We start from the raw sequence: 20,500 nt of genomic DNA, 5'->3' as shown, positions 1-20,500 counted from the left end.
CATTGTCTGTTCCTCCTATGGAGCATACACCAATTTACTTGTATCCTTTATCCTTCTACTGCTCACTTATAGGGAACTACTTTTTTTGTCTTAAGCACTCCACAAGAGTTCAAGCGTTCCAAGCTGTTCCCCTAGTGAACTTCTTTCCCTCACTCCTCGTTGCTATCTCTCTCCCGTGTTCTTCTCCCCGTTCCCCTTCGTGATGTACTGCAGCAAATGTGCTTTTTCTCTCTCTTGCTTTCTCATCTGTTTGCTTCTCCCCTGGGCTCCACGTTGCTCTCTCTCCCACCCCTATGCCCCCCGGCCTCCGCTGCCTTGCTCCCACCCCTCCCATGGCCAGTGTCGCTTCCCCTTCACTTGCAGCCACCTTTCTGCTTCAACCTCCAAACTCCTTGAGTTGCTACCACCACTCGTGTTGCTTCCACCCAGTTTTGCTCTCCCACCTGCTTTAAAAAAAAAGGAATAAAATACTTTTGCACCCTTTTTTTCCTTTATCAATACCTTGGATCGGTAAATAAAAAAAAAAAAGGGGGAGTCATTTTGCGGGCACACACATGCGCAGTGCACACGCCTACAAACTGACACGGACAGCGGAGTCAGGCTTTTTTCTCTCTTTTTTATCCATGCTGTACAGCATCACAAAAAAACATTGCTAAAGCCAATCTATCCCACAGGTGAGACCAATTGGGTTTGCCAATGCTTGTTCATGTTGGTGGGGAAAGAACAATTTATGCAAAAGGGCGACATGTGGTTGCGCTGGGAAAAATTTGAAGGCAGTTCAGGAGCCAAAATAAAAAAAATGAAGTTAGAAATGAAGGCTGCTGCATATGCAGAGGTCACGTCATAGTTGCTATACGTTCACAGGCGTTGCAAGTGATGTATTGGTAGGAAGCAGAAGACTTCCCCCTGGGTAGTTTACAAAACTGCTTTGATCCCTTTTGAATTTGAAGGCAGAATGGCTCTTACAAGAACAAATGGGCAGCCTCTTCCCCTTGGCATTGCTTACCTCATCTCTCCACTCTCTCAGTGTTTGAAAAAGGTTCTTGCTTCTCAGTTCCTCCAGAACCTGGTGGACCGCTGCTGAGCGCAGATCATAGGACGACAGCTTCGTGTTGAGCCCCACCCAGGGTGGACCTGTAGTGGAATCTTGATGCACGGTGAAAACCTCAGGGTACCCACACAGCTCCTTCACCACAGCGACTGGGATGGACCCCACGTTCTGGCCATCCACGAGGAAGGTGGCGCATGTCCCTTTAGAGGACCCTGGGTTTTAACGGAAAAATAATATCCCACGATTACATTAATACACTCAATACTGTCTGCCCAAAGTATCGTTGCTTAAGCGTTCTGCAAACTTGCGTACAATGACAAATGCAGATATATGCAAACTAGGCGTATCATTTCAAGTCTGGTAGGATCAAAGCAGCCATTCTTCCATTTTGTGCAAAGCGGAGGTAGCAAGTCCACAAACCACTGGATTAATCAGCACTCCTTCCACCAATCACATTAACCTGACATCACACTATATGAAATTATATTTGGATAAAAAGTCAAGTCTCTCCTTAATGAGCAAGGGGGTCATTTAGGGATGCATGGTAATGAGACATATGCTGAAAAATAGCAGTTGTCCCATTCCTCCCTTCTCTTTATAACTTCTCGCCTCACTTAGAGTAGGGGAACCACGTGGTTTGCAACACCAGAGCTTCAGCAAGCTCAGCAGTGGGAAACATCCTGTGGCTGTGGAAAGCGGCCCTCTCCAGGGCACTGCTTTTATTTTCAACTGATATGAAAGTAATTGTGGTCAAAATAGTAGGAAAAACATTAAGGACATTTTATATTATTTTATTTGTTAGAAACAACCCCCTATACATTTTTTTATTTGTTGGAGACCACCTCCACCTTGAGGATTTGTTTCTTAATAACGAAAAGAAAATGCCAACCAGTCCGTACTGAAATAAGATGCTGGCCAGCACTGCATTTTCAGCAAAAGTCCTACCACCAAGTTGGCAGAAGCGCTGCTAAAGAATATTTCCGAAAGACATGACCGGGGACTCCACAATTGTCAGTAGAGTGTTGCTCAAAGGGCCTGCTCAAAGGGTGCACCAACTATATTCAGTCTCTAGTTTGTCAGCAACAATTGATCTAAAATTCCACAGCGCTCACAAATTCTACAAAGTCATAGATCTCGAAAGCAGAGGACAGGGCCAACGCACAACATTCAATACACAACAGGGACATTCTCTGGGCCAGTGGTTCTGGAGTTAGCGCTCTGAGGTGCATTCCCTTTCAGAGGCACGGCTACTGGGTTTCTCCATGACAATCTCACGAACTTACAATTATGTGAATGGTTAACTTACATGGTTGCTGGATCCTGCTGCGACACTGAAGAATTTGGATACTGTGCATGCTACACAGGGCTCAGGGTGAGGAAAGAAAGGAATGTATGGAGCAGAGGGGCCAAGCAAGTCTATCATACATGAGATTCATAATTTTTAAATAGAATTGGAACTCTTATCAGGATGTTCAAAAGCAAGCCCTTGGTGGTCCCAGTAACAGGCTCATGGTTGGGGGGCATCACTCCATGTATAACATGGAAACTAAGAAGTCAACACAAACGAGCATGAGCCAAAAGTAGTCCTGTCTATTATTAAGATGACGGCGAATGTCACAGTCTCTGTAATATCCTGAAATGTGCGACAACCATGCTCACAGAGTGATGAGGGGGTAGTAAACAGACCCTCCAATTCACATCTTCTTTCTTTTTCAGCTTAAAAATTAGGGCATTCAACCATGTACGAAGGGCATCATGCAGTAATGCAAGATAGGAGCATGGACAACCCTTAAAATAGACAGGGTCAAAAGTGTGTGTTACAGACCAAATGCATGAAGACATGTTCACCTCTCCAAATGTACATGTAAGTCTCACAAGAGTGGACTAGCCAGAGAGTCAGGAAACTGCACATACAAACCAAACCAAATCAAAAGAATAAAAGTAGCAAAAAGAAAACCAGCAGCGACCAAAACGTGTGGGGGGGATCTGCATGCAATACAAAAATTAAATTAAATAGAGTACATTTTCTAAACCCAAGGTCTGTCACAGGGGGTAACCAACACCCAAACCCTTGTCTACTACAGTAATCTGTGAGATCCCATGTAACAAAATACTATGCTGTAGTATTTAATATAGAGTAATAACAATAAACCTGTAAATGCCTAATGACTTTCACGAAAAATTCATCAGGGCAACGACCTTTTTTATATCATTTCATAATAAACAGATCAGCCAATAGCCATGATCACAGGATAACAACCATAATCAACTCGGTCCTGTTTTCAGTATAAGCTTTGCCAAAAGCCAAAAAGTGTAGTTCAGGCACTTTGTTTTTTTTTTTTTTTTTAGAGGAAGCACACAATTATGGACCAATCAAATCCTCCACTCAGGTAAAACCAACATGTGGGTGGAGCCTACGAGGCTATCTCAGTAGTCCTTCAAAAGCATTTTTCTGTTCATCACAAAAGGCCACACGACAGCTGTTCAGGCAAGGCAGACCTAGTAATACATGTAAACTAATTAGTGTAGCCCTCGATCCCATAGTGCCCTCAAACACACAACTGCACCCTAAAGTCAAAACATAATGGTAGAAAGGGAACATGGTCTGTGCTTCTGCCAGAATTAAACAAACAAAGTAAATGATCTACTTATCTAAGACACTTCAATAGCATACCAGTGCTTTGTGCGTTCCTCCTGAACGTTTAGGCTCCCTCCCATAGTAAGCCTGATACTTTATGCAGGTTAGTGAGCCTGCCTTAGGCAGCCACACTGCTGCCTGCTCATGCAGCTGGAAAATCAAACCAAATGAGGACACCTACATGGAGGGGAAGCACTTTCTGTGGAGCACGCAAGCTCTGCCAATGGAAACACGTGGGTGCAGCCGAAGCCCTAGTACTCCTGAAAGCTCTTTTTTTAGGTTGATCACATGAGGTCTATCCACAAATGCGCTGTCCAACCAGACCTAAAAACGGCCAAAGGTTTTCCTTCAATATGAACTGTTTGGTGACAACCAAGTAAGCGAACCATCAAACATTTCGTTTTGTGAATAAGGAGGACATGTTTGAGGGGATGTTCTATACTCCCTAGCCTAGAGTGATAGTCATAATATAGGTTTCAAAGGTAAAACTCATAGACGTAATGCATGGAGGCTTCCAAAATACAAAAAACAATTGTTTTAACATTAAATAAATAATGGACACTGAAAACACAATACAAGAATTCTGAACAATCCCTGAACATTCATCTCCATGATGTCCCACTAATTTTGCTGAGCACAGTCAAACTATTCACAACCACCAGAAACCAGACATAACCTAGAAAAGTAGTGGTTTAGTCATGCATCCTTTTCACATTTTTATAGCCGACCTAGTCCTTTCGGACCTGTGACAGCTTAAAAATGTATTCCATGCAACAAAACTGTTTAACCATGTGTTTCTGAAGCTGCAAATATACTTTAGCTGCACTTTCTAACCTTGGACTCTTGTTTTTTCATGTAAAGATTCAGTATTTCACGAGGCAGCTGATATTTAAAGCCACAGTCTAAAAAAAGCAAGCTAAATATATCAAAACACACACTTTCCAAAGTGGTTGCAAAAAAGATTATTTACATTTTGTTGCATGGTGCAAAAATAACGATACCCTACAGACTTCCCTTTCACACTCCCTGTACTCCAGCAAGACAGTCACATAATACACTTTAAACCCGTCCACAGAGTCTGAAACAGCCCAGCAGTGCCCTCTGTGGTTGGCTATCTGCTCCCTGGAGAAAACAAGAGGGTAAAATGGGACTGAAAGGTAGAGGTGTAAAAGGCTTTGAAAGCAGCCGGTCAAACGGCCAAGTTAAAGGCCAGTTTGTGCCCTCTTTCAAATGCAGTGTAGGCAGTATTCCTGTTATTTCTGGCACATGGGACAGAGGGCAAAAAGGCCAGAGTCACAAATAAAATGGAACTTGGGAGGGATGGAGGTAAGCAACGATGAAGCAGAGGGCAAGCTACAAGGGCAGTGGAAGGGACGAAGAGGAGTTCAGAGAGCCTACAAACACATGCACTAATATGGAGTGATAGTGTATTTTACAAAACAAGTACCTCAGCAGGCCCCCAGACAGTAGAAGGACACTATTAAAGCTGTACCTGGTCCATATTCCACAGCAGGGACACAGACAAAGACCTAGGAGGAAGCTAGAGGCGAGGAGGAGAAGCTGACCAATAGGAAGCAAGGAAACAAGAGTGACTTCGGAGTCAACCAGTGGCAAGTAAAGGTAAGTAATGGAGGGCTCTAACCCACTTTTAAGATTTATTTTCTCTTTAGAAGAGATTTCGCAAGCGCAGCGCAAGCGCTGTGCAGGTGAAACCTAAAATAAAGACTAAAAGCACAAAGCAGCAAGGATAGTCAATGGGCAGGGTAGATCGGGACCTAAGAGCAATTGGAGGCTGACTGAGATGGAGTGCGGTTAAGATACAGCAACCAGATTCATCCTGGTCAAAGATTTTACCATCTGACGTAGTCTTTTGAGTCCCAACCAACCACTGGAGTACAGTTCTAAGGCCCTCAGGTGAGGCACTTAGACTCTAAGGGTGTCATTCGGGACCCATCAGAAGTGTCCAGTTGCCACAGGTCAGCTGGGTACTTCCATGAAAATGCCTCTTTCAACTTGCTGTCTTTCTGTAGCCACCCACGAGGTCAGTCAGCTAACCCTTGAGTCCACGTCTTTACCTACGTACAAGAGGGAGCAGGTTGAGCCCTTTAGGGAGCCAATCACGTCAGAGAGAGCAGGTCCATTCCTCTTCTGATCTTCCACAGGCCCAGTAAGTGTTCTGAAGATGGTGCATGGGGATGCCACACGTATGCCTAGCACTAGCTAGTAGGTGGAGGTGACTCCTTGCCCCTCCCTAACCAACAGCTTAAAAGCAAACCCTACCCACTTTTTCAGTGGTTTATGTGTGCCTTACTGGAAAAGGGCCCAAAATGCCAGCTGTCAGGGTATTTTCAAGACGGCAAAAGTCTAAGGCCAAATTAAACTTGGGCTCTGGGGGTGCGAGTGCGTTTTGTGCTATGGTAATGCTAGTGTCCTTCCACATCTAACACTAAAATCCAGGTTGAACCAGGCACTGTACCCACAAAAACCCCAGAGACAGATGACTGACAAGACAAAAGCAGGGTCCTTCAGCAACCAGACAAGGGATCCACCGACACTGTCCTGGCATCCTGTTCTCTCCCTTTCAGGTGCACCCCAAGTGTTACATGTGGCTCGACGACCTGTCAAGCAATATTTCATACTGGGCTGTCAAAAGGCCCACTTAACTGACCGGATGAAAACAGATACATATTGGCTTTGTCAATGCATGTTATATTACCTATGGGAGAGATATTACCTGTCAGTTTCTTTTAGCCATGTTGTACAGCAGCGCAGCTGCTGAGCCCCCTGGCTGAAAGTTAGCTATGCAGAGGCCAGCACTGACCGCGAAGGGCAGTGTTAATCTTTCCACGTATAGGATTATTCTCAGCCTGAACAAGAAAACCCAACTTTTAATTATCTTGCGTCCAAGCTGAAGTTTGGGGTTTTGGCCCCGCATAAAGACAGCACCAAAAAGCATTTGCAATGCAATAGGTCTCGCATTGCAAGAGTTTGAGCTATTGGCATTGTAAATGACAACGCCTTTTTTTAATGTGTTTTGAAAACCTGCAAGTGGTGCGTAAATACGTATTTTGTAATTAAAGTCCTCACATAGGAGAAGCAAGGCTGGCAGCAAAAGAGGCACATTTTTGCAGGCCTTGCTTCTCGTAATCAACGACTACAAGTACAAAATGCGTGTTTGCTCACCACTTGCAGGTCTTTAAAATACATAAATAAAAGGCATTGTCATGTTGACTTTTGTTTTGAAGTAGTCCAGACCATGTATGTTATCTCTGCATTTACATTTATTGAATGTTTAATTTTTTTTTGTAAATCAGACAGATTATGTCGCTTAATGGGATAGGTGCTCCTTTCAAAAATAAATTTGGCATTTAGCGACCGGTACTGTGGAAGCATCTGCTTTGCTAATGGTTTACCATCCGTTTTTGATAAGCAGAAACATATAAGTGGGTTGCGTCTGCTAAGCAGTGACACATTCCACAGCGAATCACAACAAAGAGTGTAACACATATTACACATTCTTCCGTTTGTTGTTCTTTATGTATGTATTTCACCTACTATATTAAATCAGCATGTCTTTGTTTGAAAAACCACCCTTAACTCCCACAAATTAAACATGTAATCAAAAAGTACATAATGAGGTAATGCCATTCTTAGCTCAGGTCACCTGAATTGTGGAGGAGGGCAGGTGTGGTGAAAAAGTGTGGCCAGTAAGAACAGTGACTAGATTAAGGGAGTAAAAATAGTGCCTCGAAGATGCTTGTATCTAATCGGAGGTGGTATCAATGGAGCAGTAGCAAATTGGGCGTAGAACAACAGGGCTGTTAATGTTTTTATCTTTTGGAGATGGACAAGACATAATGGGTGCAACTGATGCATTTTACCAATATTACCAAAGTCCATGCCAGTGCACAGCACAAATGTGTGTGGTTGGCAAACTCTCAGGGACCATGAACACGTCATTTGAAGTTGTTACGATTTGCACATGAAGCTCCTTATTTTAGAACTTGTTACACAAAGTGGAGCCTCCTGTCTTAGTGTCTGGACTGTTTTCTGCTCCCGCGCGGAATGGCTAAGATAATACATGCCGACATAAAGACATAGGGAGGCGAGGCAGGTAAACGAAGCAAGGATAAGAGTGGAAGACATAGGAAGAGGGAGGCGAGGCCGGGTAAAAGAAGCAAGAATATGAGTGGAAGACATAGGAAGGGGAGGAGAGGCAGCTAAAAGAAGCAAGGATATGAGTGGAAGACATAGGAAGAGGAAGGCGAGGCCGGGTAAAAGAAGCAAGAATATGAGTGGAAGACATAGGAAGGGGAGGAGAGGCAGGGAAAAGAAGCAAGGATGTGAGAGGAAGACGTAGGAAGGGGGAGGTGAGGCAGGCAGGACAGGAGCAGAAGACACAGGAGGGGGGTGAGACAAGGTAAAGAGGCAAGGACAGGAATGGTGTACATAGGGCATGCAGAGGCAGGCTGAAAGAAGCAAGGATATGAGTGGAAGACATAGGAAGGGGAGGCGAAGCAGGGTAAAAGAAGCAAGGATATGAGTGTGAGACACAGGATAAGCACTGGGAAGATGACGAAATGAGAACTAGCTCGGTATTTAGAGGCAGTGTGTCTGCATAGACTCAAATTAATCGGACCAGCCTGCAAACGCTGAAAACAAACTGATCCATTGAATAATTTTGCCTTAATCTGTGAAAAGGGTTCCCAAAGCAAGAATAACGTAAACAGTTACATCTTTATCTCAGAAAATGTAAGAAACCGCAGGGAAAAAAGTAAATCCCCTAAATATATAAATTCGCTGCTTTCCAAGAAGAAAGTGCTTTCTGATTTAAAGAATGAAATAAAGAAACCTCTGTGAATACTGCAGCAAGCTGAACTAGCCCTGTGGTGGGGGAGGGACAGTTGTGAGAGGCGCCATGAGGAAACAATCTCTCAGCATGCTGTGGCGGGGGCGGGGAAGCGCATTCCAGGCGGGGGAGCGGACCCTTTGAAGTATGATGCCGAGGCTGTGGCTACACGTGCACACGCCAGTGGGCTGAAGCGCTTCCCCAAACGGATTGCATGGCGGCACGATGCACGTGATTGTGCGCGTGCTCGTCATGCAATCCACTTTTGGGAGCACTTTAAAATGCCCCTCTTACTAGAGTCTCGCATAAATTGCGTAAACGCAATAGCTAGGCGAGACCTAAAAAGGCCATGCAGTGCAGTGTCGTTTGCATCTTTGTAGCATTTTGACACCCGATGGTGTGAATTTTGAGTGCTTTTTTTCCCGAAGGGACAGGAGGGGTGTGAGAAAGTGGCTCTTATGCACGGTTAGCCCCCACTTTTGATGCGGTTTTGATTGTAGTGCATAGGGTCCCTGCCAGCCAGGTCCCCTAGGCCAGTGCTCCTTCCCTAAAACCTATCCACAATTGGTACTTCTGCTCCCTGTAAGTCCCAAGTAAATGGTACCCTGAGTACCTAGGTCCTGGAAGCTGAAGAGGGTACCCTGGGAGTCCCCTCACTAGGACCATGCCACTGCTCTTACAGCTTGTATGCCCTTGTGAGGGGAAAATGACAAAGTCGACATGGCACACTGCCTGGGTGCCATGCCAGCCAGCACTGACGGTAGGTATAGATAGGTAAGTTACCCCTCTAGAAGGCCTAACAGGTCTATGGCAGGGTACACAATACCACAGTTGAGGGAATATCAGCAGGAGCAGATCTGCCCCAACAATACTTAAGTCCATTCTTAAATATTGTAAGTGCCAGGGAAGCATAAGGAGTGCATGGGCTAAAACTCAACAACTTGACCATGATGGCTTCACTGAAACCAGTAGTGTTTGGTACTAAACAGCTCCTTGTAATAAATCCACACTGATGCCAGTATGAGATTTATTAAAACATGTACTCAGAGGGCACCTCAGAGGTGCCCCCTGAAAACCTACTGACCCAGGTGTAGGCACTGAATGGCTTTAGGCAGCCTGCCACCTAGAGACATGTTTCTGGATCTCTGGGTGGAGCGCCTCTGCTCTCTGGAACCAGAAACAATGCACATCCTGGACTAGGGGTGTCACCCCTCCTCCCACAGGATGGGCCAGTGCGCGAAGGGGAAGCTTCAAAGGCCATGCCGCCTTTGTAATGCGACCTTCAGTCGCTGCAACTAGCAGCGGATGGGAGCCCCTGGTTTACACCCCCACTTTGGGAGGGAAAACCGGCAGGAAAACTTAGGAAGACTAGGAGGTTTGCCCATCTTTGCCAACTCAGCCACTCAGGTGAAGGAGGCGAAGTTAAGCACACTTTTCAGTCCCCTCCATCTTAAATTTATGGGGACTCCTCCAATCAGGGCTAGGTCTATGACCCCTCCCACAGGAGGGTGGCATAACAGTGGGTGTAGTCACCCTCAGGTAATGTGACCATTGGCCCTGCCTACTACTCCCCTAAAACAACTCTTTAATTTAGTATTTAGGTGGCTCCCCTAGACCTAGAAACTGGATCTGCGACAACTTAAGAAGAAGACATCCCTGCAGAGAAGCCTGAAGACGATGACTGCCTTGGCCTCTGCCCTACTGGTCTGTCTCCAGCTTCAACGATCCACCTCTGAAAACCCTGGGAGGGCTGCTGCATTAACAAAAGACTCCAATCTCCCATGGACAGCAGACCTGTCCAAAAGAAATCTATGACAAAAGCTCCGGATCCAGCTGGAACTACGATCTAAGCCCACTCTGCACCTGACGCCCATGGCTCGAGTCTGAGAGGCTCACCTGTCCAGCGAAGTCTCTTCAGCAATTCAGACCTTGAGTCCAGCGTTGGCTAACCTCTACTGGACCCCTCAACAACGCCTGCAGCCTGAATCCAGAGACTCTTCCTGATCTAGACCGGCTCCTGTCAGAAAATCCCGATGTCTAAAGGCACCCCTGCACCGGGAGCCCCTGTGTCTTGGTGAGCTGAATCAATGGTGTCGCTAGGATCCCCTACAGCTCAACTTAGCTCTGCTGTCATTAGTCTCCCTCCTGCAACCACCGAAAGCAGAATCTCCATTGAAAAGCACTGGGCTCCGAATGCTGAATCTGCACCCTGTACCCGGCCGCCCTTGTACCGCTGGTGGTTTATGTTTGGTGCTGCTGTGAGGCCCTCCATGTGCTTGCTCTAAACCCCATAGTTTGGCCCCTGCAACAGATCTACTTACCTGCAAGCAGTGTGGCTTCGAGCAACTAGTCTCCACTGAAACAAATTGGGCCGAACTCAGATTTTGCTCTCTGCATCTGGCCGCCCCTGTAGTGCAGTGTTGGTACTCATCTGACCCTTGATGACCTTTGGTCCAGAAGACTGGAACTGTAAGTTGCGTACTTACCAGCATAACCACATTATTGTTTTCCTCCATAGGATAACATTGAACTGTTCAGAAATTGTACAAAATGTTGACTTTTTTAAAAACGCATTTACCTTATTGTACAGATCTTGGTCTTAAAATAAAGTACAAACAAAGCTTATTATATCAAATTGGTGTGGATTTCCTTTTTGAGTCATATGTCTATTATTGGTCAATATTGTGCAATGAATGTCATACACTCCTCTGTGTTAGGCCCAAGGCTGCTCGCCCAAACTACCACTAATAGAGAAACTTGGGTTTGCATTGAGCCCCGTACACTTTTTCTGAACCCCTGGACTCTGTGCACTGTATAACCACCTAGTGGCATACCATATACAGAGCCAGCTTCCTACAAGGGGGCAAGCAACGAAGAAGGAGAAGATGGACGAGGCAAGCAACAATGAGGGAGGGGCCGAAAAGACAAGCAACAATGCAGGAGGAGGGTTGGAGCAGGGAAAGCAACAATGCGGAAAGGGAAGAGAGGAAGGGGTGAAAGTAAAAGGAAAAAGAATACCTCTGAAAGCAGCAAATAGTGTTAAGACACAGGGCGAGGTAAGCAGTACCCAGGCCATGTTCCAGAGTAGTGATAAACACATGAAGAAAAATCATAACTAGCGATTGCTGAAGAAAGAGAAGCAAGTAATTGAGAGCGACCATGAAGCAAGCCTATGCTGAGCAATGGGTGGGCTCTAGGCTTCTTAAATAAACAAAATGTTTTGCAAGCGACGCTGCATGCGCTGTTTCAGGTAAGACCTAAAGTATAGAGTGTGAGAGGGAGGAGAGAGGGAAGTGGCAAACTGTCAAAGAGGTAAAGATTCCAGCCAAACATATTGAAGGGCATGCTACTGACATAACATTTGTGCCCTGCCTGATGGTAAAAAAGCTTTATCTCGCAGCATTTGCCATGCAGGACCTTTACCGTACTGGTATTTTCACCTTTACCACATGTACTTTACCACATTGGTATTTTCTTTTAACTAACATACTTTTTTATGTTATTTTTTTTAACTGATTTTAGGGTTTAGGTAAAGGAAGCACATGGTGACTTGAGGGTCTAGGGATGGCTAGAGGTAAACGGAGGTGAGGGTCACTTGAGGGTTCAGGCGTAGGTAGAGGTAAAGGGAAGTGATGGTGACTTGAGGGGTGGGTTGAAGTAAAGGCAAATGAGGATGAGTTAAGGGTTTAATGTGGAGTAGAGGTTAAAGGAGGTGAGGGTGACTAGAGGGTTTGGATGGGTAGGGATAAAAGGAAGGGAAGGTGACTTGAGGGTTCAGGGTGGGTGGAAGTAATAGGAGGTTTGGGTGACTTGAGGGTTATGGTTTGGGTAGAGTGAAGGGATGAGGGGGTGACATGAGGCTTCAGAGGTGGATAGAGGTAAAGGGAAGTGAGGGTGATTTAAAGGTTTAGGGGTTGGTAGAAGTAAAAGGAGGTGAGGATGACTTTAGAGTTCATGAGATAGGTAGAGGTAAAGGGAAGAGTGGGCTACTTGAGGCAGGTAGAGTTAAGGGGAGGTGAGGGTGACATGAGGGCTCAGAGAGGACAGAGGTAATTCTTGTACAGGAAACATATCAGCGTCTTATTTAAAGAGTTCTTCTACCAACCGTATCAACGCTACTTTCTATGATCTTCTCATTTTTGTAGGATTTGAGGCTAAGCCTGGGATTCCAACCTCCTGCAAGATTGGAGCACTCAGTATTCCATGCGACCTATTCTCTCAGGGACTTTATTGGGCCTATGTAACTTGGCTAGCATCTTATTTACAGAGGTTAGTAATAAAACTAACACCTTGTCTCCTATTTCTAGAGTTATCAGCCAGGGCCTTTATTATTTTGTGTCTCCTAAATTTGTTGGGCATTTTGTAGATGCTCAGCTGCTATTTGCTGTACCGCACATAACTGGTCATCCAATATTGACACATACTCAAAGGCAATGGTCCTTTCTTCCAGTTCAGCCACTTTTCTAAGGTCATGTCTAACACTGATCAGGATTGCTGACCAAAAAGCAGATCGAAGAATCAAAACATGGAGAATTGAGTAACACTTTCTAAGATGATTAAAATCAGTGGTAGTGCTTTGTCCCAAACTTTCCCATCTGGACAATCTGCTTTCCTAATTTGTTTCTGGGTTTTACGGAAACGTCCTACCAAAGCATCACTCTGATAATGGCATACTGATGTCTTAATATGGTGGATATTTTAATCTATCAGACTTGGGCCAGAAGCTTAAACATAAGATTAATACCATAATTGTCAAAATATCTGCTGGAAATCCGATAAAATTATGGGATAATGTCATGAATGTGGTTAGCTACGGTCCAACTTAAAGGAAATGCCTTTCAGTGTTGGCAGGGCCACTGGAATTATGCGATTCTGCAGCCACTGCTTTTTTGCATAATTAAGGATTTGCTGCTTTTGCTAAGTAATCTTTCATCTGCTTCATTATATACAGATTTTATTTTTAAAAATGTGTTTCTAGCTCAAACAGATCAAGAGTTACTAAAAAGGGGCAATGTGCATTTGTGTGAATTGGAAGCCCTTTGAAAAAGTCAATTAGTCATTTTCAGTTGCTTATTTGTAAATTTGATTATGAAACCAGTACTAGTGAGGTGGAATATTTTCCCAGACAGTATAGCTATGTATAAAAATGACATAATAAATACTATAAAAAAAGGATGCCGCATAATTTGCTTTTTCTTGCCTTATAATTTAGTCAACCCCGCGGCATAATTTGGTGCTCCCCTGCTGCATAATTCCAGTGGCCCTGGTTACTGGGTAGCATAGTCCACTAAGAGCAGAATATATCTATGTCCCCTCCTTGAGGCTTCCAGCATTCCTACAAGATCTATTCCAAACCTTTGGAAGGATCTGGCAAGTATGGTTGGAGAGGGGACTTTGCAATATACCATAAATTCACCAACTGACAAGACAGGGCATTGCTTGCCATATTTAGCTGGTTCTGCATATACCACATGGCTAGGAGAATTGTTGCAAAACAGGTTGTTGTATTTTTTTTATCCATAGTGGCCCCATCTTATGACTATGATCTGTTCCCCGCTGTGACGCAGGTACTGACATTTGGTGGGTGCAACGACACTGGGGGTTGGGGCACCATTCTATACAGTAGCCCTTTAATTCCCATTTAGAATAGGGACACCTAGAGAGGAGAGATGTTGTCCTATTTTTTAGCTTGTTGGAGGGCATATGCAGGGCATATGCCAGGGTAAGATGTTGGTATCGCTCTTGTTGAAAACGGGCCCTTATTGCCTATATTTCAATCTACTCTGCAGTCAACTGCCGGAGGGCTACTATCCTTTCTTTTTATGTCTCGCTTAGGCAGCGCAATCCCTGCCTCTTCAAGACATGATGTATCTAAGAAATGGGCTTCATATTACACCCATCTTTTTCATTGGTTCCTCTTGCTGTCCTTTATTAATGCTGGATTTCCATTGGTGAATATACTTAGTAGTCCCTCCTTTTGGAATTGTGTATCCTCCCATGAGGACTGCCCCTATTACGTGTTCTTACTCTTCAGGTTATTCATACTTTGAGAGCACTCTTTTTTGTTTGGCCTGCCTCTTTGCTCGTTAAGTGTTCTATTCACTTGTGCAATTAAATTTTGGTCAGCTTCATCTGCTTGCCGTCCCTTAATCTGCCCGCGCCTCCCCAAACACTGCTCACTGGCCCCCACCACTCCTCAGAGGTAACTGCTCGTTTTTTGTTTGGTTAATTTACACATGATTTGCAGTGCAGTGCCCTCATTTAATCTTCTTTTGCCGTCTCCCCAATCCCCTAACACAACACTGCTTGCCCACCCCCAACTCAAAGATGGCTGCATTCATTTTGTATTGTTATTTCAAATAGTAGCTTGCATTTAAATATAGCGCAGCTTTACAGGCACTTTGGGCAAATTAAAGGACCAGACCATAATCACAGAATGTTGAGCTGACACCAGACTCGAACACAGATCCCCAGCTCCCCTATTCAGCAGCTCTCACCACTGCACCATAATCTTTACTGATTCATGTTGCAGCGTGAAGTACCTTATGTGGCAAGAAGAGGTCCGAAGGGAAACCTACTTACAGCCTGTAGTACTGCACCCTCACAACACTGCTTTACTGCCCCCACCATTGAGATCGCTGCATTGATTTTCAGCACTATTTTAAATTAGTAGCTTTCATTTCAATAGCGCAGGTATCCAGGCGCTTGGGAGAAATTAATGGATCATCTCATAATCACAGAGTGTTCAGCTGGCACCAGAATCGAACACTGATCCCCAGTAGGCAGTTTGGGTCGCTGTGCCATATCCTTTCTCTAATCATGTTGCAGGGTGCAGTACCGTATGTGGCCAAAATAAGTCCCAAGAAACACCTACTGACAACCAGTAGTACTGCACCCTTTCACTGCTTTGTGCACAGTAGAACTGTAAGTGTTGCTGTGCCCACAATATGTGTTTCATAGCTAAATACATATAAATTCCCTGAGGCAAGACTGATTGCATTCCAAATGCTAGTCCCCTTTGCCGTTCCTTGTTTTCCTGTGATTGTGAAAGGAGGCTCAGCACCCAATACTCCACTGATACAGAAAAAAACGTTCCCAAAAATGTGCAATATCGGTCTCTAAAACTTTATCCTTGGGTAGGTTGGAATTAGCCCCAAAACATTTTTTTTGTTAGGTTAGATGCTAGTGCCCCCATGTATATATGTAACAGGCATTGTGCCAAACACGTAGCCAGTGCTGGTACCGTTTTAGACAGCCCACTGGAGTAGCAATTGAATGACCTGGACTACCTGGCTTTGCCCGCAAACCAGCTGTTAAATAAGGCTTCCATGATTCTGGCAAGTGATCTTCTATATTCCTACTTCAGCCACCACTTGTGAATTCACCAAGCACAGAGCAAAGATATGTCATAGAGGGAAGGATTTAATAATGATCACACACAGAAACAGTGTTAAGTTCAGTTTTGAAATAAATTGCTTGACTTAATCTCGATTCTTTAAAGGTTCAGTGTGCATTGAATCATTGGGCGTGCACTCTTGCTGTGTAATGGTTTTTAATCAAAGGCTTATTATTTGGTATACCACATGTTGTAATGACTGGGACAAGGGACGTAAAGGTAATGCCTGATTACTTACTGGTAATCAGTCCTCTTAGTCCTACTAAGCCTTATCACAATCATTACGATCCCTCCAACCTCCTTCCGAGCCTCTGTTTGATATTTAAGGAGCAATCTTGAAAAGCCCATGCCTTATATGGCACCCAGGAGGGTCGGTAGGGCTTACTAAAAAACTCCTGTGTGTTTTTTTCTATCCTCGGGATAGTGCCACACTCATGTTATAAGGATTGGGATGAAGGACATAGAGGTAATGACAAAGACCCCATCCACAATGCTTTTGGATCTCCTTCCTCCTTCACTAGGGATGCTTCACTTCTTTAGCCAGATCTCTGATAAAACTCTGGGTCCCACCACTGACCACTCGTAGCGGGCCGTCTCTCTTTTCCACAATCAGCCAACTTCTTTTTCCCAGTAAAGTGGGCCTGTTGCCCACCCTGGAGAGGGTTACCTGCTCCTGCATGAGAAAGGTGTGTATACTGAGTTTGTCCTATCTACTTGGTGTGCTCTGGAATGTCAGCACATGGGTTATCTTCTGCAGTCTTCCTGTTTCTTTCATGGTGACCTCCTTCTCCTCCTGTTAAAAGTCACCCTACATTCGAGGTCGCATTTACCAATGTCCCTTTACCCGCGGGCTGAGTCTGTGCTGGCTCCATTGGCACCAACCCCTATATAACTAGAAACATTTCTTCACTGTCCCAACGAAATGGGTGTCCAAGAAACTAATAAGGTAGGTAGATTTGAGCCTGTAATTAGACATCTTCAGAGATCTTAACATGAGCTGTATGGTTTTTGAATGGCAGCTATGAGCAATCCTTCCAATCATTTAGTTATGCCTTAAATTCTGTAATTTGACGTTTTCCTTATAAACAAGAAATTACATGACAATGAATGGGAAAAGTATGCTTAGCAATGCCAGCATTAATCCATAAAGCTGTGTGTAGTAAAAAGTCACTATTCTATTCATAGCACTTCTTGAGTGCAAGGCTACCCAAAGTGGGCTCACTCTGAGTGTAAAGTTAAGAGACTACTACACCTCATTAGGGACACAACATTCTGAAGTTGCTATCCTGATTCACATCAACGTAACCAACTGGATTTGCATACCAGAAAATAATTGTTATAATAGTTGGGAAGTCGGAGATTTTGAAACAAAAGGTTGAAGAAGGAGGGGAATGTATTTCCCCTGCTGGCTAAACAGAGATCATTCTTAAAACAAATAAAAAAGTTGTCAGCCACTTGCCGTCGGAGAAAAAAAATCTACATGTTTCATAATACTAATCAGCAAATATAGGTTTAATATACAATTAAATGGAAATATCCACCAAATGGGGTTATTCCTAGCTTTTTTAGCCCCCAGTGCAGCTAAACACATCTTAATCTCGGATTAAAATATTTGAGTTTCTTTATCCTTTCACGAAAATATGCCAGGAACGCTTACAAGAAGTTACACTTTCTAGCGTCATCGAAAATACAACGGCCTTCCCTTGACAGTAAGAGGCAGCGCTTTAAATAAATATCTTTTACAATTACAATACAGGCTGTAATAGAAAGAGGACTTTTTTTTACAAGCTATTGGTGTACCAAGTGAAATAGAAAGCGGACTAATAACAGCTTGGCATTCTGAGTGAAATAGAAAGTGGACTTCTTACAAGACACCCAGCTAGCATTGCGCGTTCCGAGCATTCCTCCCACCGCACCAGGCTACAACCTATAGCACGATAGATAGGTACAAGTGTATCAAAACAATACAATACTAGTAAGTACGCAGAGTACAAGATCCGAAAGCCTGATAACTAAAAAGCCCCGCTTTGACGTCGCCCTCAAACAGCCACAGACCTGGCAGATGAAAGGAATTCATGCTGCGCACTAGCGCGCGCATACGCTCCGACCATGCCATTCCCATATCATCCCCTGCTGGCGAGGAGGCCATCTTGTTTAGCCCCGCCCATCACGCGCTAGTGCCGTGTTTTTATGTCCAATCCGTGAACAGGGCGACTAATTACGTATGGGCCCTCTGCATCGCGCGCAATAGGATATGTATTATGTATCAGTTTTTCTGAATATTTGTTAAACGTCTTAGTGAAGTTATTTTTGACTTTGCATAACAAAGTCAGTTTTGAGGCATGGCCCAGAGTCTAATGTTCGTGTGCATTTTGTAATGATGGGCCCCCATGCACGTATAATGACCACACAGGGAGTTACTATCTGGAACTGGCCCTGGCACGTGCGCCCGGCCTCTTTTAATGGCAGGGTCACATGTGACACCTGTGATCAGTGCTTTAAATTGGAAAATAAAAGAGTTCCTACTCTGTACCAGAGTACCTGCTTGTTTCTGAGAAGTGCCAGTACTCTCTATTTAAAAGTGTTAAGTCTTTCTTGAGAAGTGCCGGTACTCTCCCTTTCAAAATAAAAAAAGTGCCGGTACTCTGTACCGTTCCATTAAAAGCACTACCTGTGATCAGGGCACAAGTCCTAAAAGAAGAAGTGGGGGGACGCTGACGTCACGACCGGGAGTGACGTCATGAAAGGCGGCTTGCACCGTCAGACTCATTGCCTCCCCTCGCTCACCCCTTCAATGCGATTGCATCAGAGAAGCCAGCGTGTGAGCAGCGTTCTGAATGGGCTCTGATCTCGCCCCAGAGAGGCCAAAGAGTGAATGTGTGGCTCCATTTGCTCCAGTTACCGAGCTCCAGGTAAAATAAGTGGGGGGACGCTGTCCACCCGCGTGGTACCCCGACTTGAGCTCTGCCTGTGATGGATGGGTGTGGGGTGATATCGGAAGCCAGACCTCAGGGAGTAGTTGGTAATTGCATACATCAAGAAACACTAGACCAATGACTAGCCGGTCACTACACAGTTGCCGTACTACATATACTGAAGGATTTAGAAGTGCTGTTTCGTTTTTGGAAGCAGACTTTAAATTCCGTTAAGAGGTCAATGTTATGTCATAGGACATTGACCCAAATGTTAAATAAATACATACACAAACAGCACTGGTGTATGCTGGCCCGGCCCTCTTTATTAACAGGGTCACTGGGATGGTGATTACTACAAGTGAGGGTGTGCCAGACAATGAAGTCCAGTAGACTGTAAGTAGTGTCAAAAAATCCTTTATTTCAAATTTCGTTATTTCATATGGGTAAGCAACGCTCAGCCAACGCGTTTCATACCCTCAAGGGAAACTTCAATGACATGTAAAAGGACACAAATCAAAACATGAACACAAACCAGTACCAACCAAACTTGTGTTGAGAAATAAACAAACTGTGTTAAGGAAACAACAGCACAAGACTCAAACAGAAACCCACATTTACTATAATGGAGAGGTTATACACATGTCAAATACACACATTTAAAGATAGACGGTAAGTACCATAATACTTAGGGTTTAAAAACACATTAGTATGTACAAGTAAAAAGACATAGCAACAAGCATACAGTTTTAAAACATGGCGCCACAAAATACGCCCATTAAGGTGGTTAGGCGATTAAATTCCTCAGTATGCACTAAGATAGATGCATAAGAGGCATAAGTCAGAGTCAGGAGACACCATATCCCCAGTGAGGAAAGGGTGGAATGAACAAGAGGATAGGTGGCGTGTGGTGTGGTGTATTTAGTCAGTAACAAAAAAGGGGGGGGCAGGTATAGGGGATAAGTAAGCAGTGCTCTGTAGCTGATATCACAAAATGGTAGACAAATAATCCGTAACACTTGCATACCTTATAGGGTCATCAAATGATATCCGAATGTGAACTGTCCCTTTAGGAATTTTCCATATAGGAATTTTAGAATTTTCTCCAGTGTATTGGAAGCGTTGGAAGCCCTTGGAGTTATTGCAGGCATAATAAGGCATTTAGAGATCTGGCTAGACTCCGCCCCCTTTTGCTGTGGGCTCGCTTGTGGCGGACCCCAGAATTAGCAAAGTATGCAGCGGGGTTAAGTGAAATAATGAAGATGGATGGTTGGTATAAAATCAAATGGCTTAAGGACCTAAAAACATTGCTGTACGATCTTGGCCTTAAAGAGGCGTGGATAAATAGAACTTCTCCACCAAAGGCAGAACTCAAGATAGCTTATTGGTCCTGGGTCCGCAATAAGGGTTTTCTAGATTACAAACTAGGTAGGCTATCTGAGGAGTTTATGCAGCATAAATATACCACCTATTATGAACCATACCTAGATGTCATACAAAAACCTTATGACAGAGCTCTGTATTTTGAGTTCAGGGTCGGTTCACTTCTCACCCGTGCAATGACCGCTCGATGGAAGGCTCCCACAAAACATTAGCCTCTTGCCCGAATTGCGAAGCAAACCTTGAGACAATAGCTCATGTCATGTTCGTGTGC

At 44.3% G+C, this 20,500-nt stretch overlaps 1 protein-coding gene across 3 annotated transcripts in view; it reads right to left on the bottom strand.

The window, feature by feature from the left end:
- LOC146797002 (uncharacterized) overlaps positions 1–18,113 on the bottom strand; it is a 126,073-nt gene extending 107,960 nt beyond the window's left edge. For 2 of the 3 annotated variants that reach the window (XM_085629596.1, XM_085629598.1), the window contains exons 1-2: positions 17,990–18,113; positions 1,007–1,263 (exon numbers count right to left, since the gene is read on the bottom strand). In XM_085629596.1, the coding sequence (XP_085485722.1) occupies positions 1,007–1,263; positions 17,990–18,083 (351 nt within the window). In that variant the 5' untranslated portion in view covers positions 18,084–18,113. The remainder of the gene's footprint in view (positions 1–1,006; positions 1,264–17,989) is intronic. The other variant, XM_085629599.1, reaches the window with a different exon arrangement.
- Between the last annotated feature and the right edge of the window lie 2,387 nt (positions 18,114–20,500).

This window comes from Triturus cristatus, chromosome 10 (assembly GCF_964204655.1).
Source record: "Triturus cristatus chromosome 10, aTriCri1.1, whole genome shotgun sequence".
Lineage (NCBI taxonomy): Eukaryota > Metazoa > Chordata > Amphibia > Caudata > Salamandridae > Triturus > Triturus cristatus.
The sequence above is the reverse complement of the archived record's forward strand: the minus strand, read 5'-3'. Positions and strand labels throughout refer to the sequence as shown.